At 33.2% G+C, this 12,237-nt stretch overlaps 1 protein-coding gene across 1 annotated transcript in view; it reads right to left on the bottom strand.

Annotated features, from left to right (window-relative positions):
- The window catches only part of LOC129223064 (dual 3',5'-cyclic-AMP and -GMP phosphodiesterase 11-like), a 527,973-nt gene that overhangs the window by 137,027 nt on the left and 378,709 nt on the right, over positions 1-12,237 (bottom strand). The window contains exon 2 of the mRNA XM_054857629.1: positions 6,780-6,998. Within this exon, the coding sequence (XP_054713604.1) occupies positions 6,780-6,998 (219 nt within the window). The remainder of the gene's footprint in view (positions 1-6,779; positions 6,999-12,237) is intronic.

Raw genomic sequence — 12,237 nt, 5'->3', positions numbered from 1 at the left:
TGGATTTCAAGAAAGAAGCTTTGTATTGCAGCATCTGAAGAAATTGATGTCACTGAAGATTTAAAATAATAAAACAAAGTTGAGTTACTCTCCTTTATATCAAACAACCAGATCTTTCAACATATAATTTTATTTTTAAAAAGGTTATTCAAAAACCTAGTACCTAGCAAGAAAGAATCCCAGACCAAAAGTTAAACTTGACCCATTAAACTTTTTAAGATCTATTTTTTAAGTATGTGTGTAATGCTAATAAAATATATTTTTTTTAATTGAAAACATGTGTGTTTATTATTATTTCACAACAATCTCCCTGGGGATATTTTCCCCTTTTCTTTTGATACAGAACTGAATATTTCTCTACTTTTTATGTCATCCGTGTACTTTGGGCGTTCAGTTTTCTGAACTGGTGTTGATTTTGATCAACTCAGGAAATGAGGATTTAACTGTTTTCAGAAGATCACAGAAAAAAACAATGCATGGTGCAAATTCAAATTCATTGCAAATAGACTTTTTACTGGTACTGTCAAAGCACACTTTTACTCAAATGATTAATGTATGAATGTTCTCTAATAATGAAATGTGAAAATGTTTTGATATTTCAATTCATTTTTGATTATTTATTTGATAATCAATTACATCTCCTAAAATGTATTGTTTAACATTCTGGGTTCCTTTTTGTCAGCGAGAACCTGGAATCATCAGGAAAAGTTATTTGTTTTATTAAAAAACTCATAAAATTGAAAACACCTAGAAGAACATCTTTTGCATCATAAACTGCAGCAGTAAGTAGGTTATTTTTTTTACCCACTGCTTTGAAACCAGAATGAATACATATAGTCCCTTGTGAAGCGAGTACGTTCCCTAAGAGTTGCAATATCAGTGGAAATAAGCATTAAATTAAAGAATGAGTATCAATTTTTGTTGAAATGCTGTACTTTGTTTTTGCTTGTTTTAAAAGAAATCTTAATTTACACTTCAAGTTAAACATATTACAGCTTTTATTTAATTCCTTTTTCTAAAACCAAGTTGTTAATAAGTTGATTTTACATTCTTTAAGAAAAAAGTACAGTATAACCCGACTTAACAATTGCCAAGGGAATCGTTGAATCCAGGAGCATGAACATTCAATGCAAGTGAAATCCGGAAAAGTGTATCATTAAATTGAGGAAATCGGGTGTTGTTAAACCAAAGTTGTACTGTATATTCATTACCCTTTTTTCTTCTCAAGTTATGAAAATACGGCTAACTTCCGGTTATTCTTAGAACAGGGCAGCAAGAAAAACATCGGATAAGCTAATTTGCCGGATAATCCGAAAGAAGTAAAAAAGAAACTAATATATACAATAGCTTACTTACATTACAAGTAACATTAACACATGCATTGAAACTAAAAACAAAACATGTGAAAAACAAGAAAGATAGGCTCATCATTACAAAAGGATCATACGCATATGCAGAGGCAGACTGGGTACCCTAAGAGGCCGCAAATTAAAAACAAAAAATGCACAGGTGCATAAAATCTGAAGTTGCACAGGTTTGTTCAAGGGCAAAGAAAAAAAAAGGCGCTCGGGTTCGAAGGTGGGAAAAAAATATACTGAAGAAGCACAGGTTTAAAGGTGCAGTTCTTATGCCAAAATGTCCTAATTTTTGTCTTAGGAAAATTACACTGAAAAAAAAAGACTTTTTCTTGGGAAATCAATTTAGTAGGTACTTCTACGTGTAACAATTAAGAAACCATTCATACAGTTGGTTCTCCTTTCAGAGACATCCTTGCTAAATATATAAAAAATGCAATTTTTTCGCAATAAAAAAAAATTTTTTGCAGAAAAATGAGCATGAAAGTGAGAGGTTGCAATATAAATGGGTGTGGTCTGACAGTATGTCGCAAAGTGAATTGTATTGTGTACTTGAAACAAATGATTTGTATAGCATTTCATTATCGAAAGACTTTTTAAAAATGTTTTTCTGTGGGGAATTCGTGAGCACTCAGGGAAGAAATATGATCTTCATTTAAATTGCTTATTAAACAATATTTGAGATGTACGAAGTTGGTGAACAAGAATCCCTAAAAGGCAGAATTAGGCTATATTTGGCTAATTAAGGGGGAAGGGGGTCTTATAATAACTTGAAATAACTGTAAGTACTTACATTGAAAAGCAACCGTTTCAAATCGAAATAATTGTGCTGAGGAAAAGAAAAGGATTTATATCCTTCTCGAAAGCAGTGATTGACGACTACGAAAGCTTTTTGAAAAGAAATATAAATAAAAATAGGTTCTAAGGTAAATACACCCATAGTGGCCAGTGCTTCAGTCGTGGCTATTTCAAGGTTTATATTTCAAAAATTAGGATTCCAGGTATCCCAATGGAATCACAATTTCATCAAATGTGCACTTACGATATTACCTCCTGCATGTTTGAATCCATTGGAAAACCTGGAACCCTATTTTTTTCAAATATAAACGTTGAAGTGGGCACTGTTGAAGCAGTGGCCACTACCGATATGTTCACCTTAATTGGATACATGTCAAATGCACTCAGCTGTGCAAAATGTAGACCAATGCACTGTAGATAAATTAAAAAAGATTAGTGTATGATCTGTAGAACTGAGAAAGTACTAATTCATAAATACATCTTCTCCATTCGGAAAAAAAGAACAAAGTGAACATTTTTATTATTATTTTTATGTATTCATGAGAGTGACTGATCAAACTATTAGCTTTACTTTCAAGATAAAAAAAAAATTAAAAAGTCAATTTTTGCTCGTTTGTAATTACAAATTCCTAAATTTTTCCAGGTAACTAAGAACACTTTTATTCTGGTCTAAACATTTTGAGATATTTATCAACCGAAAAATTTTACTTGTGTCAAAACTAGACAGTGCGTTTCACCTTTGAATTGTTATTGATATACAAAATCTACTTTCTTCTCATCTATGAAACGTAAACATGAAGGAAAATGTAAAGGAAATCATTTATTTCCCAACAATGAAGTTTCAAAACACTCTATTAATCTGATTTCAAGTTCAAAGCTTTGATTTTGAAGCGGTTTTTTTTCGTGCACAAAATCAATGCTTCGAACATAAATTGCTTAAAAATAAATAAGAATCGTACAAACTGCTAAATATATTTCGCAATGTGCTTAGAAAATATGATTCAGTCTTGAATATTATTTTCTTTAATAACAAAAACAGTGTAAGCGAGCATGAAAATAAAAAAGCAACGACGCTACAGCAGAATGACAGAATGTAAACAAACAAAAAGTTACGGTTAAACGTGTTTAAACTAACGCTAGTGTAAACGCCCGTTTCGGCTCGCGGTTTAACTTTAACACCGTTTAAAAATAAACTAGTATATCTCGGCCAGTGTAAACGGGGTCTAAGGGAGTCTTTTACACCTTTTTTGGGGGAAAGCATTGTTAATTTCAATGCTTGTTAATTCATTGTTAATTTCAAGTGGTGTTATAGTTTGTCAAATACTTGGCGATATATCGCCAAGCTTTTGGCTGCCAAGTTTTGTCGCCAACTTGGCAAAAAATTTGGCGATTTTTTAATTTTTTTTTTAATTTTTAAGTCTGGGTTTAATTCGGCTAATGTTGGTGATATTTAAAGAGTTAAACACTGAATCACATTAAAATTGCCATTAATGGGGAAATAAATCTGTGTCAAACGTTTTTTTTGCTTCCTTTCGCAAGAAACTAGGGGTGAAAATATTTAGTGTCTCCTTACTTACTCCAAGAAGCTATTATCAGTAAATTGGCGTAAAAGGAAGTCATGTGATGCACACATCAGCTCGTTTTCTTCTTGAAAGCGATAAAATAACTTTTTTTTTAATGGAAAAGAGTATATTAGCTGCTTTGTTAGAAAAGTGCTACTTCTTTATTTGTTCGCTTATTTATTTTTTAAGCATCAAACTCATCAGAGAAGCAAGGCCTATTTTATTTCTCGAAATCAGCTTAAAATGTTAAAAAGGTATGTTTGACATAATTTGTAGTCTTAGCTAATTTAGGGAACATTGATTCAATACTGAAAAGTCGATATTTCTAAACGGACGGCTCGTTTAGTTATGGACGGAACATCTTGTTAATGCATGTATAGCGGCAATGGCGTTACTGAATTTTTTCCATGGGAGAAAAAGGTTTCGTTATAACAGTCGTTGCATAAAAAGAAAACAATATTCAAAAATTGGCAATATGGCTTGAAGCCAAATTATTCTGCTTAGGGGGGGGGGGTGTCCCCCTTTCTCTTTTTTCCTTGCTGCGCTCTAATTTAACAATATTAATTGCTTCCATTGTAAATACGGATTTGGAAATTGATGTAAATTAAAATTCGTTTAGCAGCATGCATACGTAAGTAGTGTAATCAATTATAAAATTAATAAAATCAAAACTTGCACAAAATACAATTTCTCTAATTAATGATCACGTCATCTTTTTTAATATCTTAATGGAAACGCTTTTAATGTCTTAATAATACATCGTGATTTTTTTTTTTTCTGTTCAGTTCCCGCATAATTTAAAATGATTTATAAAGTATGTTACAAGAATAATAAAAACATTTTCTGTTCAATGGCCGTTAAAGTACACTTCGATCTGCTTGTTGTGGGGCACGGGAGTGTCAGTATTATGTCAGAAGTTCTGACCGCTCTACGGAAAACTTTCATTCCTTTGTAACATTTTGTTTTTGACATTGCTAAGTGTAAAGTCCTGTAGCTAAGCCCAAAAGCTTTAACTAAGTGCAATTCTGGAAAATCGAGAAAATTCGCTTAGAGCGGTTAATATATTAAAATTATTTCTTTTTTACATCTAACAAGTGAACACTTCTGGGGGGGGGGGGTGCGTCAGTTTATAAAATACATGTGTAAAGTCTGCAATGTCACTTACATGGGGACGATCGTAACGGGCCAATATATGACAAGATATGACAATATATGAGAGGGTGCGATGTACTAAACTTTGCTGCATTACAATTTATAATTTTTTAAAAAATATTTTTCTTAAAAAAAAAAGTTTTTAAAATGCTAATACAATAGATTTGATTCCTGTTATTATGATACACATAGTTTTTAGATTACATGTTCAATGGGGTTGCTTCCTTCAGTCAAAAGTAGTACTTTTTGTCACTGAAATTGATAGAATAAGCAAAAAAAAAAAAAAAAAAATAATAATAATAATAACATGGACTCAGAAAATACTTTTATTTTCCCAACAGTTATTTTTAAATTAATTTCTTAAAATGTCCGATTCTTCAAACAAGGCGTGGTCTTTATGACGTCGCAAATGATGCACTATGTCGCATCTTCTACCGCATTTCCACGTTATGGGAATCAAGAAGCGAATTACAATTGCGCTCTATGCTAGCCATCAACCATATCGTTGCCAATACACGTGAGTAAAGATGCAAATTAAATATTTTGGACCGTGAATGGCAACACTGAGTCGCATTTCATCATTTGTGATGTCATCCGCAGAAGCGTTAAACGATGAAAGAGCACCGATTTAAGTAATTTTTTAAAGATATTAAACTTAAAGAAGTTACCTAAAAAATGGTCAGATTCCATGTTTTTAAGCATGCTCTTTCAGAAAAAAAATACTTTTAAAATTCTGGAAACGACCCAATTATGTGTCATATTTAATATTAAAATGAGTTCGATACTTATGGGCTATGGAAAATATCCATGCAAATCCAGAGGGCGCTTTTTGTTTATGCAAATTGGCCTTAACTTTCGGTTCAATTTAGTTAGATGATTTTCTATTGTATCGTAGCTTCGAGAGCTTTGATATTTATCGGCTCGAGGCAGTTTTGTTAGCAAGGGCAACTTGGAAGCTCTTGCAATTGTTAAATTGAAAAAAGGTTGGTTTATTTTTTAGATAGTTGCCTAGCAATTTCTTTATTATGGGCTCAGGTCCACCATTCCGTGTGTTTGGAGAAGGGAGGGGGGGGGGGCAGAACGTATTATTGGCAGCAAACGCCGTCATTTCTTACGTCGACCTTGCCAAGAGGCATATCTAAAGTAAGGAAATATACCCCACGAGAAACGCTGAAATTTCGTTTTTTGACGATACAAAACAACTAAAATTCCTCCCCCACCCAAATTTTGCGCTGTCCCCCTCTGATGGTTCTTTTTTTTCTGGATCCGCCTCTGTTTGCATCCTAGGCTGGTTCAAAAAACCTTTTTTCAGCTAGAGTCCAGGACACCCCCTAATTTTTTTACACTTTCTAATAGAATTATGCTGTAAAAGTTTTAGCTTCTGACTCAAATTTTAAGACGGTGCTCAATGACACCCTCAATTTAACATTAGCCGTTGCAGAGAAAATGTCGCAAGTTTAGAAACATTCAATTTTTCCAGCTGTTTTTTTGTAAATAATTATTTTGTTGCAATGTATATGCGGAGCATTGTTTTTTCAGTTCAATGTATTTTTTTAACCCCCCTCCTCATACTGATGAAGTTTGGGGGAGGGGGTTGAGCACCCTTTTTCAGTTGAAATAGGAAGCTAAAATTCTTCCAGTATATTGCTATCCACAAATCTAAAAATATTGAGAGGTGTCCTGGTATCTAGGAGAAACTTTTTTTTACATGTATTTTTGAACCACCCTATTGCGCCCCTCTGTATCTCACTGCATCAGTTGATCTCTTTGACAATAAAAACTTCAAAGACTATCCCTTTCTGAAACGCGAAACACGGACCTGAGTGCAACTGCAGCATCATCCCCTCCCCCCTCAAGTTCAAAAGGTTAAAAGCTTTGCAAAAAGGGAAAGAGGTGTGAAAACTGAATCCACCTTCTTGCGGTGTTCCTCCGTCTTCTCCGTCTCCGTCGCTGGATTCTCCCATCGCCTTCGGTGAGCTGCCCTTATTGTGCGGGGGAGGGGGATGGGGAGGCAGCGCGGATCCCCCGCGCGGATGCCAGCCAGGTTGCCACAGCAAACGCCATAGGGAAGGACTTCCGCTGCCGCCCTCCTTTTCCAGATTGCTGCTTCCGCCCGACTTCCGGAAAGTGCCTGCAGAGAGAGAAAGAGGAGGAATAAGTGAATAAATGCTTTATTAAAAAGAGCGGAAATGCGGAGAAACAATGAGCGGTTTCGGAGAACATGATAGCACAATAGCAGTGGATCACTCACATGCATGGCGTTTTGGAATTCAGTGCCGGATCTGCGATTTTTCCGAACCGGGGCAAAAACTTGAAACTGTCACTCCAACCATCTCGTTTCAGGTTTTTATATCTAGTTTCAACGGAAAAAAAAAACCCCAATGGAAATAGGGTGCATTTGCATACCCCAGAATTTGCCGCCTGGGGAAATGAAAAGGCCTGTCATTTCGAAAATTTCCAGGAGGAGGGGGGCAACTCAATGCAAATTTGACTGTAAAACAGCAAAAACCACGCCCACTTACATGTAAATATATTAATTTCCCATAGCCGTGAGGAAGCAATTCACCCCTCCGACCCCCCCCCTAAATGACGGTATGACAAGGGCCCCGTTTTTCTCTCCCCTAATCTGACTCTGTATGGCATTGCCATTCCGCATCTACCCACGGCCAGATTAAGGTATGGGCACATGGGGCACTGTCCAAGCCCAGGCCACCAAATAAAGGGGGGGGGGGGGTGAAAACGTGTCAAGTTTTTAAAAATCGAGTAATTTCATACCGCACTATTATTAAATAGCACTAAATTCCGCTATTGTTTCGTTCAAACGCTGCATAATAGCTATACTTTTGATGTTTAGGTCTTTCAGCAACGAGGCAAAATTTGACATATTATGTTAAATACATATTTATCAAAAAAATCATTTCTACTTTTCCCTCCAGAGTCCCCGTACTTACCACTATTTGTGGTTTAACCAGTTGGATGGGACCCTGAAGACACTTCTTCTGCAATTATTGCTACTTATATTGTAATGCACAATAAAATACATTGTACTATAAGACATCTCTAAATTTGGCTTAGTTACGGAGAAATGTAACGATGAAAGTAATTTCCCACCTTAGTATAAGCGGAAAGTTCCGCCCCCTTTGGAGGCAATGTCTTACCTACGATTTGGATAAAAGGGGGCAATTCTTCCTTTATCATGCTCTACTTCATGACATTTACGTCAAGCTTTTATTCCACGTTTGCCGTGATGCACGACAAAGAAAGTAGTTAAAGTTAAATAATTTCCTCCAACTATGCAAGTGTCACGGAAAAAAATCGTGAAAGTTAAGCACTTTATCCGTTTAACTCGTGAAGCAAAATCGAGAATGTAAGTTAAGGCTAAAATATTTTTCACAAACTATACAAATGTCAAGCAAAAAATCATAAAACTAAACCAGACCCTGTGACAAAAATCCGTTGACAATAAATATATTGCTGAAAAGCTGATAAAACTGTGCATCAGTTTCCGAAAAAAAAAAACTTTTCTTTATTCCTCAGGGGAACAGACTAACCCTCAAATTAATGACTTGCGCCAAGCGAATGTGAAGTTCTCATATACCAGCCTTACATTTCTTTCGCCAGAAATATTACTCAAGTCAACTGATGCCAAGTGTGATACGTTTCTCACATAAATCAAATCTTGAAAACCAGTCGCATCGAAAATACGTATCCAAAAGCTTAAAAAATGTACAAAAAAGAGACAGACTGGTAAGTAAAAAGACTCACTTCAAATCATTCAAGGATAAGGCTATTTAAGCCTCGTTAATTATTTTCCGCTTTATCTAGATTTTTTCTTGAGTTAGCTTTAAGGCATTTTTTTCTTTGTCAGCTCACCCAAGTTAGTCAGATAGTATTAATTGTTAGCTTTTTCTGTCGAGATCATTCTTATAAAGTAGAGAATTAAAATCGTTAAATGTTTATGAATTAGATACAGATGAGTTGATTAAAATCTAATTTCAGCAGTTATTAAAGAAAGTAGAGATAACGCAAAATTAAGAGATATGTCGGGAAGAGGAAAGGTGATTTGAAATATTTATGAATAGTAAAAGTCACAAGATGAAAGTTTTCTTGAAAACTAATTAAAACGATTTTTTTTTAAGTGTCAAATAGAGGGAGATGGGGCACGCTGGTCCGCTTTTCTACTTTTTATCTCATCAAAAATTTAAACGAGCAGTTTTATTTTATAGCACGAGTTTCATTAAATATTGAACATCATCCCAGATTTTTTTGAAAAGGTTCAATTCAATTACGTTCTTTATACTAATTTTTTAACAGAATTCTGTGAAGCAGACTTATAACAATTTTAATGATAAATACTATCCAATATTGTAATTAACTTATGTTCTTTAGTGTTCAGCATGAGAAAAAGTTTAAAAAGCAATATAACATATTAAAATATTAAACTGACAAATTTTAAACTTTGCTCTATTTATTTCTGAACCATCTCCATTTTCTCAAGAATTAGCACAACTTGGGTTTTCATCAACTTCACGGTTGCGATTACTAGAAGATTGCTGTTATAATTCTTCTAAAAGTTTTCGTTTTTTGTGGGTTTTCTAAAAGTGGACCAACCTACCCCGGCTTCTTGGTCTTATTTTTTTTTTTCTCTATAACAAAAAATAAAGAAACTAAAAATAATTATGAACTAAAAGAGGGGAGGAGTTTATGTTATTACTACATTCTTCATTAAAACCATTTAAAAAATACAATTCAGACTTATGAAAATTACTCCACACTGAAAAAATAGCATTAAAATTTGTTTCTAAAAATTTTTTTTTCAATATAACTGTAACATGTGATTTTTTCGTAGGATTTGTAGGAATTTAGTGGCTATATGTTGGTTATAAATTAAAGCAAAAAATATTAATAGTATTAAAACTATCGGGACCGGTCCAACAAAATCCCCGAGATCCAACGAGTCCCGACTTCCCGAACCTTTCTGATATTAAAAGTTAATGTGTAATTTTGCATTTTTTGAGTAAAACATTCATTCAGTAAATTTTTGCATTTGATCAGAGAAATATAACGATGATTAAACAATGAAAGTAATATTTTTTTAACTTAATATTTGTTAAGTTCAGAGAAGAAATAAATGGAGGTATCAAAATATTAAAATATTTTAGGAGAACAAGAGTAATTATATTTTTGAAGAGAAAAATAATGCAAAACATTTTATTAAAAACAAGAAAATCATTCATGACTGAACACGCGTAATTTTTTGTATACCAACATAGAGTTTCAAATATCAATTAGATGTGTTTCAACTACCTCTGGCTGCAAATTTTTTAAAATATGTCTTTCAAACAGTTAAAATTATTTTCTGAAAGCATAAACGGTCCTTTATGTCAAAATAAAACTTTAAAAAAAATAGTATTAAAAAATACACGAAGCTAATTGATTCTAACTGTCAGGAGTTGTGTTTAAGTACTTTACAACTATTAAAAAATGTTTTATTAAAAAAAGATTAAAGTTTGAGATTTTTCTAATAATCTGATGTAAGCATACTGATGTAGGAGACACAAAATGAAGAACTGAATTATTACGAAATTTGCCCCAATTTAAAATGAAAAATGTAATTAGGTAAAAGAATATTAATAATAATAAATATAACAATTTTTTAAGTTGAAACGATTTTTTACTGTACTCTGAAAAGGCAAATAACTTTACGCTATTTCATAATGAAATACGTTTATCTTTTATATCGTTCAATGTCAAATCAACCAAGAAAAAAAAAAAAATCTAAACCTGACTATCTGAGATTTTTATGATCTTCTCGGGAATCTTGCTCTTTGACATTTTTATATAATTTTTAATAAAAATCATCATTTATACTTGATGATTAATTGATTTTAGAAATCTGCTAAAAAGCACTTGTAGCGGCAGTGCTTAAATATGTTATAAGTTCAGTTCTATAGAAGCTACAGATTTGTAAAATAGCATAACACGCGAGGTAAAATATTTCCAATCCATATCAGAATTTACATAAAGATTTCTTGCTTTCCAATGATGGTTCAAATTTGACTTTCAACCAACCACAGTAAGTATATTGATTGAACTTAGGTAAAATATCGTGAACTTTTTGTTTTCTAAAATTGTATCATAGTTTCTGTTTTTCAATCATTTTAACTCCTGTTGTTATTGTAGGAATAAACTTGCTTGAACTTTTGACGCATTATTTTACAAAAGATTTTGATTGATCCACAGCATGTATGCTTTGATATTCTTAATTATAAAAAGGTTTAGACTAACATACATATCCTCTTTCTATTGTATGTCTGTTTCAACGCGCAAATGTAAGACAATGTGCCTGTGTTCCTTAGTGTAAAACGTTTACGAAAGTATGTTTTTCAATATGTGTTTTCCAACATTAGCTGTTTTGTAAAAAGTGTATTTAATAAATAAGAGTAACAGTGGTGGATACACGGGGAGGGTCATGGGGGTCTTGACCCCTCCTCCTATGCCGTCGACAATAGTATCCATCCACATTGTGTTCAAACACTGCGTGAATAAAATGTAAACTATTTCAGTTGACTTTTCAATTCATTAATTATTTTTGAACGAAAAGTTTTGAAATTTCTTCTTTCGTGGCTTATGAAATTAATTTACAACGTTTATGCTTATTAGAAGCCCTATACCTGACCTTTTTCGTGTATTTTATTGACATCCAAGCATTCTGAGAACTCTTTCGTGCCGAAAACCGTAGGTTCCTCCTTGTCAAGCTTTAGCATGAGCCCCCCCCCCTCCCGTAAAATGGTAGTCTGTATCGCCTCTGGTGAGAAATAGCATTTTTTTTTATTAACATACTTACAAAACTCTTATATAATATCTTAAAATTGCAACATTAATAATAACTCATCTTTTCTTTTTCGAATTGAAAAAAAGATAAAGCAAAAGAAAAAAATATTACACTGCAAAATGATAACGTTTACTTTATCAATTAAATTAATGTTATATGCAGGTAAAACTGTCCCCAACTAACACTATTTTTATCAACATTAAAGGCATTGCCCCGGACAGTTCATTATTAATTAAAAGTCAAAGCAAATTAATTACTCTACGAAACTGCGCTTCTGACCAAGGAATGGGCAGAAATGAATAATGAATGTCATTCTCCATAAATCTTATATTTAATCTGATGTAATTAATTAACGTTTTAGTTAAATGATTTTGTGTGATGGTTTTGACGTGTTAATAACGAAAGCACTCTTGTCCGAAGTAAGGGATTTTTCAACTTTTTTATTTCATTGAGCACAGAAACAAAATATTTTTCAATGATATTGCTATTTTGTTGATACCAAAGTACTAGGTATGAAGTTACGCTTTGTTTTCGG

Source organism: Uloborus diversus, chromosome 5, assembly GCF_026930045.1.
Source record: "Uloborus diversus isolate 005 chromosome 5, Udiv.v.3.1, whole genome shotgun sequence".
Classification (NCBI taxonomy): Eukaryota; Metazoa; Arthropoda; class Arachnida; order Araneae; family Uloboridae; genus Uloborus; species Uloborus diversus.
The sequence above is the reverse complement of the archived record's forward strand: the minus strand, read 5'-3'. Positions and strand labels throughout refer to the sequence as shown.